The sequence below is a fragment of the Leptosomus discolor genome, chromosome 12 (assembly GCF_034619465.1).
Source record: "Leptosomus discolor isolate bLepDis1 chromosome 12, bLepDis1.hap2, whole genome shotgun sequence".
NCBI classification, from domain to species: Eukaryota; Metazoa; Chordata; class Aves; order Leptosomiformes; family Leptosomidae; genus Leptosomus; species Leptosomus discolor.
In genome coordinates this window covers 19,992,235-20,007,670 of record NC_141402.1, presented here as the reverse complement: position 1 = coordinate 20,007,670, position 15,436 = coordinate 19,992,235, and the positions used below count along the sequence as shown (strand labels likewise).

Here is a 15,436-nt window from a genome sequence, read left to right as displayed (position 1 = left end):
AGCTACCATTTCCTTAACCTGCATTCCTAGCAAGTTCTCAAAAATGTGAAACGGTTCCCTCGCCATAATGCATACAGATGAGAAAGAAAAATATATTTAATTTTCTTTCTTAGCATTGCTTATGAGAGAACAGTGAAAAAAACACCTTCAGAATACTATTACAAACATGTTTTACAGAAAGATTATGCCAAATGGGACATTTCCCCACTACGTAACGACAAATCTTCCCGAGCACAACGTACTCCTGAACTACGATGTGCCCCAACTGCTTAGAACTTAAAAGTTTTCACTCTGAGTCATCCAAAAGCATTAAAAAGCTGGAAAAGGTCTAGAGATAAATAATATAAAATTCTACTCCTGTATTTTCATTTCATGCAAGAATCATGAGTTATGCATAAAATATCAGGAATATTTTAAAAGAAATATTAAGACAGTAAAGAGCATAGTTATAGCATTTAAAATATTAGTTTATTAAACATTAGATATTAAATAATTTTTATATTACATTACAGGTATCTGCAGTGTACCCAATAATTTGCACATCTTACCACTGAAAACTCTATCATACAGGAATCTACTGCTCAGACATCAGTTTTACAAAAATCTATTAGAAAGCATATATCTCTAACTCAATCAAATAACCTGGATGTTCTGTGAAGTGGGAAGTCAGGAAGAGTCTGCCTTTCAGAAAACAAAAAGCAGCTCCTGTAAAAACAACAACTTCTTCTTTCACCTAGCATCCCAGCCTCCCCGCTTTCAAAATGGCAAAGAAACAAGCTCTCAGCAAGAGATCCAGCCTCGAGAGGTGCCTCACAGCTGCTAGGAAAAAACACTTGCAGCGTCAAAGACTACACTGAAGAGGATGCAGCACAAGCAAGTAACAGTGTAGACGTATAAAACGCAGCACTGAGATTTTTTTATTTCCGTACAACAGCTGTAATAACCAACCCTGCTCCGTCAGTGCTTAAACTGATTGGGCCAATGGGATTCTACAGGACAGCTGGAAAGCTCAGTGCTTATAGGAAATGGTTTTGTTCGACAGCCACGACTCAGATCATGGTCTCGCTAGATGCACGAGATGCACAACAACGTGCAACACTTGCCCACAGCACTGTGTGATTTCCGTCTTAGAAAAGAAAACTAAGCATAAAAAGCACGGGATAAATTACACAAGAAACCCAAGACGTCAGTACAGGTCATACACTAGCCTCCACCTCCAGCTGGAACAGAGTTACTGATGTCCCTGCTCCAAACGCTTGATCATCTCCCCCTTCACACACACGGACAACCCCAGCTGGGACAAGAAAGTGGCACTCTGCGCAGGGCTGCAGTCACGTTGCCACCCTTTTAACTAAGGCAGAGATAGCCTCCAGCTAGCTGCAATGCAAGGCATCCAAACCAGCATGCAAGTGGGAAACCAGTGGTGGGAAACCAGTCACGTGCTCCAGAAGTGGACCCACTTAGGTCTTTAATGCACGTGACACTTCGTAGTGCCTTCCAATCTCCTACTGCACTTTATCCTCACTATCCTCAGAAAAGTCGAGAAATAGTATAATACCTTACTTACAGAGGGAAAATTGAGGTGTCAGTCAAGTTGTTTGAGGACTTCGAGAATATAAACGACAGTGCCAAGACGATAATCAATCTCATGATTACTACCCCTAGCTTTGCCCACCAGGCCATCATTCCTACCATGCAGACTACAGCCCAAGTATCACCCCCCATAAAACGGCAGATCAAGAGCTAGAGTCTCAAACTCAACAATTTCATTTAATTACCATTTGTTTTAAAAAAGTCCTAGTTCAGCTGCGGAAAGTGGGTACAAGAACTCCTGGGCCATTCTACCAAATAACTAACTGTTCAGCAGATGAGATAAAAAGGTACACTTGTTGGTTTAATTGTTTAGTTTGCAACAGTCTACTTTTTTCTGCTGGATTACTGCTATTATTTGCCAGCACACATCTAGAACAGATCCTCTTTCCACTGGGTAAATAAGCTTGACAATACCTCTTCCAAAAGCGTGATCATCATCTTTCCTTTCACAGAAACAATTCTCTTAATCTAACACTGCCTACTTCTTGGCACCTCAAATTTATTTTTAATAAAAACAGAAGTGCAAGAGAAAACCCACAAATTAAAATTTAAACAAAATATTTTTCACAGGTTCTTTTCATCACAGGTCCTTAAATCATCTGATGCACACCAGCATTAAATAAATTTCACTGTGCTTCTATGGAATACACACAAGGCTGAAGGAGTTCCTTATAACGTCAAGCCCCACTGCTCTGTATGAAGCAAGACTCAACGATTCCCTTACCTCCCGGCCAAACACACAAGCCCTGAAGGCCACCTTTCCTCAAGCTCCAACGCTAAACTCTCTCCCCGTTCCTCTGCTCACCTCCCGCATGACAACCTGCTTCCCCTCCTTACCCGCGGAAGGGCAACCTCCCCCTCAGCTCTGCCTGGGGAAGCTGCAGCCTGTCCTCTGCCCCTCTTCCTAATTACAAGGGAGGCTTGTGAACTGCTGCCATTTTCCGTGTCTGCAACCCGTTCTGCGCCAGGCCCTGGAAGCCCCGGTCCATCAGCAGGGTCCACCAAGCGCACACAGTAACAAAAATACCGTACCACGGAGCGGCAACGTTCCTCTACCACCCCCTCGCCCCCCCCAGTACTGAGCACCCATTTTCCTGCCGCACTTCCAGGCGGGTTCAGAAGTTTCGCGGCGCTTTCCCTGCACTGCCCAGCCGGGCGCTGGCAGCGGCTGCGGGCACAGACGCCACAGCAGCTCATCCATGAGCCACACCGAAAACAAGCCCCTGCGGCGCAGCCGGGGGCTGTTTTTGCAGACGCCAAACGGGCGAGGCACGGAGAGAAAAGGGGACGTGACAGCCTCCTCCGGCCAGCACCGAATCCCAGCCGTCTACCCCAGCAAACAGCGCCGGAGGCAGGGCTGCCCGGGCCCGGGCCCGCTAGGCCGGCCCGAGAGCCCCCCGCCCGGAGCCGCCGCGGCGCCCGCTCCCAGCCCTGCCGGGCCCGGGCCCGGGCCCTCCCCGCCGCCCCAGGCCCGCCGGCCTCCCGGCCCCGCGCCTCCCCGCCGCCGCCAGCCGCCTCGCGGCCGCGCTGCAGGCCGGGCCCCCGCCGCCTTACCGCCGCTCGGAGAAGGAGCCGCGGCCAGCGGCTCTAACGGGGCGGGCGCCCGGCCCGGCTCCCTCCTGCCGGCCGGCGGTGCGAGGCTGGGCCGGAGGCGCAGCCCCAGCGCAGGGGCGGGCCGCAGCGGCTGCCGAGCGGCGCGGGAGAGGCTCCCGGCGGCCCGCCCCGTGCTGGGCCCCGCCGCGCCTCCGCGCCGGGGCGGGGCGAGGAGCCCCCACCGCCCGCCCGGGCATTTACGGGGGTTTGACCCCAGAGCGGGGCAGGGATGGGGCACCGCTGCCTGCTGTACCGGAGGCGTAAGAATAACGCTCAGCACCATGGCTCACCGCTGCTTTTTTTTTTTTTTTTTGGGGGGGGGGGGTTGCCTCTGTGTAACCACGCAAGGAGCAGGTCCGTCGCAGCTGGGCCAGAGCAGGAGCTGCACCCCAATAGCCTCCCCCCGGGCCCCAACACAGATAAGTGGGTGTCTGCCCCCATGGCACTGTGCTTATTTAGGTTAAGCGCACCCAGTAACCAGGGAAAGAAGCCATGTTTCATCTCCGTCCTGCCGGGGTGCATTCACTCATAGACACCTCATCCAGCTCATGCTGCAGCCATCAGTCCTTTACAGTAAACTTCAAGCCCAGGTACCATGAGATGCTCCGTATCACACCCACATAGGAAAGGCCTTGCCTTGCACCCATCAGTGAATGCTCCTGAATGTGGCTCCTGCCCGGTTCTTCTCTGCAGACTGCTCTTGGCACCCAAGCCTACTGGTGACTCACAGTGCAGCAATATCTGTAATTCAGAACTCGTACTCCAGCAGGCAATGCCCAGAGGCAGGAACTCATTCTCAAGATAAATATCTCATCCTCTTAGCGGTGAGGTCACCCCAGACAGCACACAGAACCAGGAATTAGAAAAGGAATATACTTCTGCTGAAGAGGCAACCACTGCAACACCATAAGCAACTTAATTTCTGATCATATTTTTTCTTAAGAACAAGAAACTGCCTTTCCCTCTCCTGCACATTTTGAAGTGTGAGTTAAGCCCCTTTTTCGGTGAAAGTGCATTTACAATCAAAAGCTTCCCGTTAAAACTTAGCACTACAAAAAAAAACTACTAAAAAGGGTTATACTTCCCCCCATACTATTAGTTTTCAAGAAGTGCTGATCTTTTAGAAGTCCTTTCTAACTGATTAGAATAAGCCTCTTCTATGTTTCTCTTCCCTCCCCCACCAGAACACAGTAACACATTGTCCTATTGCACGCCAAGTCATCATCTTGCTTTCAGAGAAAGTACTCTGGAGAAGCAGACACCGCTAATGACGGAAGAGGTACTTAGTGATACATTACAGAGCACTCTCTCACACCGGATTGTCTTTTTAGAAACAGCTCACCACATGTGTTTGTAACAGTTACCACTACTTCATTTTCATGATTAAATTACCTTTGATCCCAATTAAAGTAGCTTCCCCCCCATAAGAAAACCGAACTCTACCAACATGGCATAGCCAACAAAATCTGTGATTTCTTGCAACAGTAACTCTAATGAAGTTTTGCTGGCATCATCCCAAAGATAACTCCACAAGAGTCAAAATTAGATCTCTGATCATGCTATATATTTTCTTGCTTGCAGTTGCCAGTGTTGTACAGCTTGGGACTTCCACTGTCGACTAGACAGACAAAATATACAGCCGTAAGGAAACGCAAAGGCCTTTCAGTTGTTCCAGCTCTTTTCTAATTACAGCTGGTGACATCAGTATGATGTACAGACAGAGCAAAACACTGCAGGGATGAAGATAAATAGCCATAAACAGTACATTCTGTGGCAACCAAAAGCCAGACTGACTTAAAAATCCAGCTACCTTTACCATCCCAGGAGAGTCAATGGGAGTTCAGAGTACAGAGCAGGATTCAGCCAGGAAAGTCAGTCACCTTGCCTGGCAGTTCCTCAATACGGTGGTGCCATTTTAGCCTAAAACAGCATAGTAACTTGTCATATACATACACGGTATAGTTAGCTGGCAGGCTGGAAGAAAAGCTGTGGAATATCAAGCAGAAGATGTTATAATTGAGCTCTGTCCATTACCCAGCAAGTCAAAGGTCAGTGCTGCATGACTGAGTCATGAAATGCAAGGCCACTTAGAAAAAAAACCAAACATTCAGCTTGTCATAATTCAGTGCTGGGGCAAAAGGGGGCAGAGAGGTCTTGTTCATGGAGAGGTGTTTCCAGTCTCAATAGTTGTGATACTCTATTAGAGAGAGGCAATAGACTTGGCTTAGATGAGGAAAAGGAAGGATTATTTTAGTCCTACAGCAATGAAGAACGAGCAAAGCTAAACTAGAAATACAAGCTAAACTCGAGTACTGTTGGCTTTGGTAATAATTGTATAAATTGCATCCATTTCCACAAAATAATTTTATTAGGTACACGAATACAAAAAGTTTACAAATATATTAGTGTTTTCAAGGCTGCAGCATAGAAAGTAATCTATATTTGAAGTTACACACACATATTAGCAACTCTGTCTCCAAAATACTGCATAAAAATACTTGGATTACTACTATGAAACTGACCTAGTAGTCTCTTTCTCTCTTTGTCAGAAAGCTTTGAATCTTCATCAATAGCTTTCAATAGAGACAGTAGCTCATCTTTTGTGGTCTTCTCTGTATCGGAGCGATATTCTCTTTCATTAAGTTTTTGGCAAAAGGTATAGCCTAAAAGGAAACAGGAAACATTCAGATAGTTAACACTACACTCAGCCACCCTCGAGATTCTACAGCCCCATCCTCCTTTAAAGGCAAATTAGTCATTGTTACAGCAAGTCCTTCTGCATCATCTCAGTCCCTTCTATTTCTCATTTGGGTGCACGACAAGACTAAAAAGTTCAGTTTAAACTGTTACCTGTTATCTTGCTAGGATCTTGGCCTTTCTGCAAAGCCACCAGTTTATTGCTGACCATTTTATGCAGTGACCCTGGGATCTTGAACAGAAAGAGAAGACAGTCAAACAGCAGCTTAGAAAGGCAATTCTGCCTAAGCGTACCAGATAACAAAAACCTGGTCATTTTCTAGCTCTTACCTTTAACACATCTTTTTGGTGATCCACAAGGAACAAGATCAGAAGGTCAGTTTTCCCTCTTGATAAGGTTTTATTGTTGATAATAGCTTTAGAGAATGTTCTTTTCACAACCATCCTGTTGTCACTCTAAAGAATAACATGAAATAATGACCAAAAGAGGAGAAGTAGTCTCCCCCTTTAAGGGCATTGCCTCTGTTCTTCTAGAGTAGTTGCTTTTCCTGCTTTTCCTGTGGTGACCTATTTACACTACAGATGTGTTTTCTGGGATCTCCAGATTTCAGTGAAGCAACATGTAACAGTTTAGTAAGCATACTTACCTCCTTCTGCAGTATGAGCTCAGAATTATGTGCTGCAACAGCCATGAAGTACAGCAGTCTTCTGAACTCCTCCCTGACTTGGCTCTCTAGAAGTTTCAAATAGAGTTGAAAGGCTTCTAAAGATTGCTCCATCTTTCCATTCACTGGGGAGAGATAAAGGTATCTATAGCAATATTTAAATACTACAATGAAACACCTAAATTAGCCACTGAGGAGAAGCTAATCTCTAAACGGAACTGGCCAAACCGAGCAGTTCATTCTCACAGGCTGATGAGAGCTGTTTGCATACAATCTGAGAGCAGCCCACACCCAGGCTTTTAGTCTGATACTCAAAAAGGCTCACTTTCAATTAAGTTCAATTACAGTTCAGCCACCTTGAATGGAATGTGCAATACCGAAAAAGGAAAACGGTTCTGAGAGAAAAAGAAGGACCTCTTGTTGTGGAAATAAAGATCTCCCAAGAAATGAGGAATACATCCCAGACAAACGAGCTAACTTGATGAATCAATTGCAAACTATTTCGTATAGCTTCACTAGGTTTGAATCGGCCTTACTACCCAGAATACCCATTTTAGATGTGTGAATTGTTTAAATGAAGTAGGCTGTGCTAGTATCCTCCCTTTATCAAGCAGGGAGGAGGAATGGGATATAAATGCAAAATATTCCCACCAACATGGAACAAGAGTAATCAAGGCAGAGAAGGATGAAAAATAAGAACAGGGATGAGATTATGTTAACTGATGACTAAAACATCAAAAGCTTTCTAAAATGCTGTCCAAACATAAAATTTAAGAAACACACATTTCTGTGGAAAAGAGGGGAGAGTTGTGAATGGGGTACAAAGCATCCACAGAGGTTTCAGTTTAGGTCTTATGGCCTAAATATTTAATATTGGGCCATATTTATATTTAATTTCACATGGATATTTAATTTCCATGGATAGCAACTACTACCAAGTTATAGCAATCCAGTTCCACAGCCATGCTACAGAGACCTGAAAGAGAACTACAGAACTGCATATAGTCAGGACCAAAATTTCAGAGCACAGTCTTCATGACTAGGAATTAAAAAACTTGCAGAAGTCAACCTTTAAAGCTTGGCTGCTGCAGTAAACACTCAGTTTGTCAGTATATATCTCACATAGACATAGGAACACAGCTTTATTTTACTTACCTAGTAGTTCTGCAATTCCTGAATGAATTTCAGATGCATGGCTTAACAGTGGCTCCTTTTTTTGGCCATAGTATCTACCAATATTTTCAAACAGCAGTAGTTTCCATGTGTCTGCTTTGTCTGGTTGATCAGGCAAGTTCCTGCTGATATCTACCACCATATGATCTGGAAGATATTCCAAGCAATCTATTGCTGCTGAGAGCCATTCGTCTGTTCTAGAAGACAGAGTGGTTTATCTTTGTAGTACTACTTACTGACGCCTTTCGGAGTTGGTTGCATTGTTTTTCCACAGAAAGCAGGTAGACTGGTTTCCCAATCAGTGAAAACTGCATGTGTAGGTACTTAAATACATTAGAAACTGCCACAAAAAAGACCCTTCCCGACATGCTCAGGTAGCTCACAGCCATATACCTCTTTGTTACGTACTTAATCAAAGACGAAGAATTAGTCACCCACACAGGCAAACAGTCACAGGCAGTTAAACCTAAAGTTAGCCATGTCCTCTACTCTTAGACAAGGACATAATTATTGCTAGATAAACAGAAACATGAACCTTGATCTGACTCAGACTGGTAACAGTTTTTCAGACTATGTTTTTAACTGCATTTATATACAATTTCAGGCTCAGCATTCTTGGCTTTTTTAATATAGTAGAAACTAAACTATTCCCTCACAAGTAACTTTTTAAGGAAAAAATTTCAAGACAATGGCAAAATGTTCTATTCTTCCCTCAATGCAGCAAACAATTTTCCCTCTGAATACTATCAGATACATTCAAAAATTCTCCCCGTGTTCAGCAGAAATTGCCTCAGCTACTTCTGGTTCAGAGCTTAGCAATTGTTATTTATCAATTATTCCAACTAAGTCTAAAAGGGAGGAAAGAGCCTACTCTGCAGTACTGGAGACTACCACATTTCTACCCAAAGATCAACTGTGCTTTACATTCCTATGAAAGCAGAAAGATTTTCAAAGCCGCAGAGGTGAGCAATGAGCACTTACTGTGAGTCGCTGAAAGCCTTGAGAATCTCTCTGTCTAGGTAGTTACTTGTGATGACACATCCAGTTCCCTTCCTCGGTTGTGGAAGCTGAGGTCTGATCTCTTGGTGCTGAAGTAAAGACTCAAGGAGTGGAAGGTCTACAAGCTGCAGCAGACGAGCAATCGTTTGTTCTTGCCATACTTCATTAATAACTGGGAAGGGCAGAATGCACAAAGTCCATGAGATTCAGCATGTGCAAAAAGAGAGATTATGAGAAAGACAACTCCCCTTCCTCCCATCAGTCCTAATCTAACAGATCAATTTCACCAAAATAAAGATTTACCATAGCAGAGTGTGGCCCTTATCAGCTTCGATTGTTTTTTATTACCACAAAAGGCAAGAATTAGCCATTTGTTTAGTTAACTACTCGTGTCAGAGAACTGCTTTTTGGGTAAGTCTGAAGTGCCTTACATTCTTTGTGCTCTAATTCGCAAGCGATCTTTGTTCTAGACAAGGGGTTTTTTTTAGAAAGTGTAACAGTGACACTATCCTTATCACAGCTTCCGCAGTTGTGATCTGGCTCGAGTTTTGAGAGTTTCTAGGATGCATTAGCATTTTTAACAAAGGAAAAACCACATTAGATCAGAGTTTAGTCTGAGAGAGAAGACATGAATTGTCAAGAACAGTTTCACACAATACCGAAGGAGTGCTGGGTGGTGCAGATACGCAGTTAAAAAGCTAGGGAAGGGTTTTAGCTGACAGTAGACTCTTGGTCATGATCAAGTCAAGCACAGTAGTAGTGCAGATAATGGGATATTATGAAGAACATTCCTCACTCAAAACAAGCTCTATACGATTGTGTATTCTTCTCCACAAAATCCAACACTGATTTATTTCAGCTAGAGACAACGGGTCCTGTCTGATGAAATAAAAAGGTAAAAAAGCAAGGCTGCAACAAATAGATTTTTGCCTTTGTTATGACACGGTGTTCAAAACAAAATGCTACAAAAGTCAGTTTGACTCCCTCTCCAATCGGACAGGCGTAATCCTTTCCAGTCCTACAGTTATTATCTTCCTTCTCCCACAAACAAATGACTGAGACATTATTTGGCTTACCTCGACGGGACAAGCTATCCGAGATGTTTACTTGAGGGGTATTTGCAGGCTTTAAACTCAGGTTTTCCCAGAGATCCTCCAAGCTTTCTGGTTTGACAGGAGTAGAGTGAAACATGCTCTTCTCATGTCTGAGATTCAAAAACAGTTTTTATGTATATTCATAACTATATATATGGATAACCAAACATATTATGTAACATATGGATAACTGTCTGAGGTTAAAAAATGTTTTATCTCTATAAATATTTACATAATCTTCTCCCCTCTCTCCCCTGCCCAAGTCGCACAGGGGAATGTAAGATACCTTAAACAATTATTTGCGTGCAACAGTTGCATGCAAGCGCATAGTTCCTCTCTTGGAACTTGTCACAGCCGGCATCAGCAAACTACCTCAATTACCACAGAGAAAAATCTAAGAAGAGGAAATGGTTAAGGACAGGAAATGATTTAAAAAGAGCCCAAACAAAATTCCCCCTCAAAACCTCCAGAGCTTTAAGACGTTATTCCTGATGGTGAAGTGAGGACAAAAATTAAGAGCTGTTCTTGAAAAACCTAGAAGGTGGTTGCTTCATAGCAACCCCACTCCTGAAGTTACACGGCTTGTTCACACCATCAACTGATGGAAAGCTTGAGAAACCTGTCACCCACTTCTGTCTGTTAGCTGGTTCTTCTCATAACTGCTTCCATATGCTATGGAGTACACAGCATAACACCTCCAGCCACAAAATTACTATTCCTCCAAGCATATTTGTTTAATTTCAATTTCTATAGCGCCTTTTGGTTTAGGGCACTGAAAAATCCTTTCGAGGTCCACTACCTTTGCTACGTATGTGACAAGCTATATTTATCAATAGATCTGTTCCTTTTACTAAATGGAGAAACATAATCCAATGGATCTGTGCTCTGCCCAGAAGAAAAACAGCTTCATTCTATACCAGCAGAACACGAATCATCTTGTTTCACGACTGTTTGTCCAATATATTCTAAGTCTTGCTTTAACAGCTGTAGTGATGAATGTATTTTAAGATACCACATTTGATTAAAGTGTTTTTAATTTCTCACAAATTCTTCTCTTTCTAAATAAAGACTTGGGACAGTTGCTTTAACACAGAACAAGGGCAAGGGTGGGGGGTGGGTTGGGGGTGGGAACAAGAGAGGAAAAGCAGGACCAAGGAACTAAAGGAACTATCCATTTTTTATCTCTGCTTCTAGAACTTTCTGATCAGTTGAGTTGACGCACTAAAGTTCACATTTGCCACTCTCACGAACACACCAGTCACGTAAGATATTTCCTTTTTAGGTCACTACTATTTGCAATTTTCAAAAGTGCGTATCGCTATAGCTACTGCAATAACTACATGAAGGTAGTTTTGTGTAAGAGCAAGCCAGAATACGTTCACAGATGAAAACTGTTTAAGGGAAGTTACTTGGCAAAGTGTCACCTGCATAGCAGCATGTTCTGCTTTGTGACAGTTTAGCTAGTACCAGGGTTTTCTTTGTCCACTCCTAAAGCGAGAGGGAACAAAACCTCACCATTGCACTTCCTCCTGGTTCTACAAATGAATGCAATAGCATAACAGCATGACAGCCTGCTGCTTAGCCTAGGAACAAGTCACATGTGCATGAAGAAACAGCTGAAAACACTTCAAAAAGCTATATTTGAAATGTAGTGAAGCTAAGGTGATGAAAGAAGAAAGCTGTTTTTTACCTGCTTTTTTCCTTAAAAGCTGGATTACTGGCTTGTGCCAGAGCTAGGTGTGCAGTGACTAAACATCGCTCCAGCGCATTAGCCTATTTGATGCACCTGAATTTCAGCTGGTTATATTGGTTTAGAGCCCAATAGATCAGTATCTAATGCACTAAACATCTACCCCCCATCCCCCTCCCCCAAGGCGGAACAACAGATAACAGAAGACAAGTAACTATGCAGGCTGAATGATTTACTCACTCCACACTGCTGTTTCCTACCTGTCTTCCACCCACAAACATTTGTATAGTACCGACTTATTTCCCCCCAGGTCCTGTAACTGTACAACAGTTTTTCCTTCTCCCCCAGAACACACAACATTCTCCTATTGTAAGAAATTCCTTATCTTCACGTTCCATGTACTGACCTTTGTGGTGTACACTGCTGGTAATCTTTATCAAGTTCTGTTTGGTTTGAGACATTTGTGAATCTGTAGAGGCTACTGCTACTGTCTTCAAACACGGACCGTTTGTCTTTTCCAAAGACCCTAGTTGAAACAGCCTCAAATACTTTGTAATCCATCAGCGCTTGACATACACGCACTATTTTAGCACGGGAAATATCAACATCCCCAAAATACTTGTTCTGCAGAAGATGGGCAAAGACAACATCCACCGCATCTGAACCAATAAAACAGTCATGATAGCACTTCAGGTTCTGGCGACGCTTTTTCACTTCCACTTGAGTTTGAAGTGCACTGATAATGCTGCTCCAGACATATGTTGCTCCAAATGGTTTCTGTGCCAAGCTAAAGCCTAAGAACAGAGAAAGCATAAAGACTGAATTCATGCTGCAATTAGGAAAGAACTGCCCCCTTTCTGGCTACTAGCTTTCATGAATCTTGTAAGGATTTAAACATCTTTGAGACTTCCCGTTTGGCTCCGCTTGCTCATGTATTAACATTTTGCTGCTTTCTTAGCACGTCTGTCTGCATTGTACCAACGTGTCTCACTCTGGTGGTTGCTCTCCTTGCATTAGCCTGAAGCTTTGCAACCAGGAGTTTCTACTTTTTCAGCCTGTCGCTTTGACACCATCCTTTTGCACGCTCCTCCGTCGCCCAGTGGCTATGCTTGCAGAACTTACTCTAAGCACACATGTTCCCACAACCAAGAACAAGCTGTATGTACTTGTAACTCCCCAGTTCCTCTACTAACACTGACAAAACTATACAGCTTGGCAGGGAAGAGGGAAGTAGGGACAAAGAGACACATCAGAACCGAGTTCCTGCAGGATTGTGCACGCACACAAGCTCCCTAGTACCAGTGCTTAGTATATCGCTGACAAGATCAAGAACCCCCTTGAGACACCCCTCACTCAACACTTACCCCACAGAACAGCATTCTACCGCCACAGCTCCAACTGATATCTAAGGTCTGTGTACTCAATGCCACTTCCTTGAGCCAACCACTCTTCCCTCCCCCAATAAAACCACTGAACTATTACTCATTTACCAATCTGATTAAGAATAGCACAGCAGTAACAGTTTGACCAGAGGCTAGACTCAGCCTCCACAAGGACTTAAAAAATACAGAATATACTTATAAAGTTTGCAGGTGGCACCTAACTGAGAAGAGCTGCAACTACGAGAGAGGCTAGAATTAGAATATGTGTTTCTCAGTAAATCAGATGAATAATTTATTGAGAAAAAGCAGAGGAGGAGGAGAGAAATCAAAAGCTGAAGGACAAAACATGGAATGAGGAGTTGGCAGCAATCCTACAGAAAGCCATCTGGGGTTATGACAGACCTCAAACCAAATGAATTAACAGTGTGATACAGTGTTTAAAAAAAACAACATGAAACTCTGGAACATATTACCATGAACATTTTCCACAGAGATGCAGGAGGTATTTTTTTTGTTTGGTCTGATCTGGACACCAGACTTTCCAGCTGATCTCCATCTACCAGAGAGCCCAGAAATTAGCAAGTTGGCAGGGGTGGGGGCAGGGGGGAAGTTAGGGTGGCAGTAAAGGTTGAAAAAAAATTTAAAAAGCAGGGAACAGAATAACATTTGAACACACCAACACTGCTACAGAGGACAGCAACAGTTATCTTCAGAGCCATTATCAAAGACACCGGCATTCCAAAAAGATTTCTATGAGAAAAAAAAACCCACACCTTTTAATACAAGGCATTGAACCAAACCAGGTAGAAACCTTCCAGAATCTCCAGTTACCAAAGCTTTAAAAGCACAAGACAGATAAATACACACTTGCTGATACTTTAACCTGATGACACCTTCAGGTAGGCAGAACAAAGAACACGAACGCAGAATTACATTTTGATAGCTGACTAGCCTGTTTGGAAGGAAAAAAAAAAAAACCAAACCCACCACCACCAAACACACACCAATGCTGGTTTCTGTTGCTAAAATATCAACACATACTACCTGCAATAATTCTACCATTAACCACTGCTTTATCAGCTCTTCCTTCCACACATACCCCCCAAAATATTTTTTTGGGGAAGTGGTATTAAGTGTGACATTAAGTATTAAGGTTACAAGGCTTTATAAAGGTGCTCGAGGTGAGGGAAAAAAAGCAGAAATTGTTCTCAACGAGCCCTTTACCCGCACTAACGCGCCGCCAGTTTATTAACTTGCTTTCGGGACAAGCAGCCGTCCGGGTCGCCCTGTCACTCGCCGCCGCCCGCAGCCCCGAGGGCACCCGGCGTCCCCGCGTCCCCGCTGCAAGCCCCTCGCTCGGGCCCGGGGCTGCCGCGGCCGGGCTCGGTGCGGGACGGCGGCGGGGCAGGCGCGAAGCCCGGACGGGGCCTCCCGGGCGGAAACACCTCCCTCCACCAGCGGCGGGCAGCGGCCAACTTTCGAACTGCTGCGAGCCGGGACGGGCGCCGGCACGGAGCTCCCGGCGGGCGGGGGCCAGGCGCAGAGCGGGACGGCTCCGAACTCGCAGCCAGGCGGACCCGCCTCGTCTCCCCTCGCCAGCCGTCGCCGCCAAGCCCGGGCTCAGGGCACGGCGCCCACTGCCCGCTGCCCCCCGGCCCCGCTCCGCCGCCGCCCCGCTCCCCGCCCCGTACCCGGCGGCCTGGCGGCAGGGCTGCAGACAGCGCTGAGGCTCAAGGCCGCCGCCTTCTCCCGCACCGTGGCCATGGCCCGCGTCGGCTCCGCGCACTGCCGCCCCGCGCGCCGCCCGCGCGGAGAGGTAGCCCGCCGAGGGGCGGGGCCGCCGCGCCCATCCCCATTGGCCGGGCCCAGGGCCGGGGGCGGGGCGCGCGCGGCGGCGGCGGTTGAACGGCTGCCCGCGTGCCGCCGCCGGCCCGCCGCGAGGCCTCGGAGCAGCCGGCGGCGGCGGAGGGGGTGGCCCGGGGGACGCCGAGGCGAGGCCAGGCCCAGCCGCGCCGCCCGGCCGCCGAGGGACTGCGGAGGCAGGAGGCCCGCGACAGCCCGCCCGACACCGCGCCCCGGAGCCGCGGCCAGGCCCGGCCGCCGACGGGGCGCAGGCCGACCCGCGGCCAGACGGACCGGCGCGGTTCCGTTGCTGTGAGCGCCAACACCAGCAGGGTCCCTCAGCAGCGACTGCCGCCCGCGGAGAGGGGGGCAAGGCGGCAGAGGGCTTCTGCTCGCCAGCAGCACGGTGCCGGTGCGGAGGGCGCTGCTGCCCGCGCCCCAGCCCCGCAGCCCCGAACCCCCCCGGCGCTGCCGGCAGCAGGGCGCGGAGCCCCGTTGGTCGAGCACACAACGCGTCGTTTTCCCCGTATTTGCTGTGTGAATTACAAAAATCCAACTGCTCAGTTCTGCTCCTTCAAGTCAACCCGAGAACAGGCACCAGGCCTCGTATGTGACCGTGGATGAACAATTTAACGCTGTTCTTGCCTGTTACCAGGGCACAGGCCTCAAGAACCACACACGGCTGAAATGTTCCTCTGATGTCTCATC

At 46.2% G+C, this 15,436-nt stretch overlaps 1 protein-coding gene across 1 annotated transcript; it reads right to left on the bottom strand.

Annotated features, from left to right (window-relative positions):
- Positions 1-5,634: 5,634 nt before the first annotated feature.
- DEPDC7 (DEP domain containing 7) lies at positions 5,635-14,650 on the bottom strand. Its single transcript, XM_086472299.1, has 9 exons — positions 14,578-14,650; positions 11,911-12,298; positions 9,797-9,924; positions 8,703-8,892; positions 7,704-7,918; positions 6,531-6,673; positions 6,214-6,339; positions 6,037-6,115; positions 5,635-5,849 (listed from the first exon to the last, which is right to left on the bottom strand). The coding sequence occupies exons 1-9, from the start codon at positions 14,648-14,650 to the stop codon at positions 5,635-5,637; spliced, it is 1,557 nt and encodes a 518-aa protein (XP_086328425.1).
- Positions 14,651-15,436: the final 786 nt, after the last annotated feature.

What these genes read in the sequence shown, in the direction of transcription:
- DEPDC7 (XM_086472299.1), bottom strand. Translation starts at nt 14,650, where the DNA reads ATGGCCACGGTGCGGGAGAAGGCGGCGGCCTTGAGCCTCAGCGCTGTC. An exon ending in AGGAATTGCAGAACTACTAG is followed by an intron (nt 6,674 to 7,703) that starts GTAAGTAAAATA and finishes ATCTCTCCCCAG; the next exon opens with TGAATGGAAAGATGGAGCAA. An exon ending in ACCAAAAAGATGTGTTAAAG is followed by an intron (nt 6,116 to 6,213) that starts GTAAGAGCTAGA and finishes TTTCTGTTCAAG; the next exon opens with ATCCCAGGGTCACTGCATAA.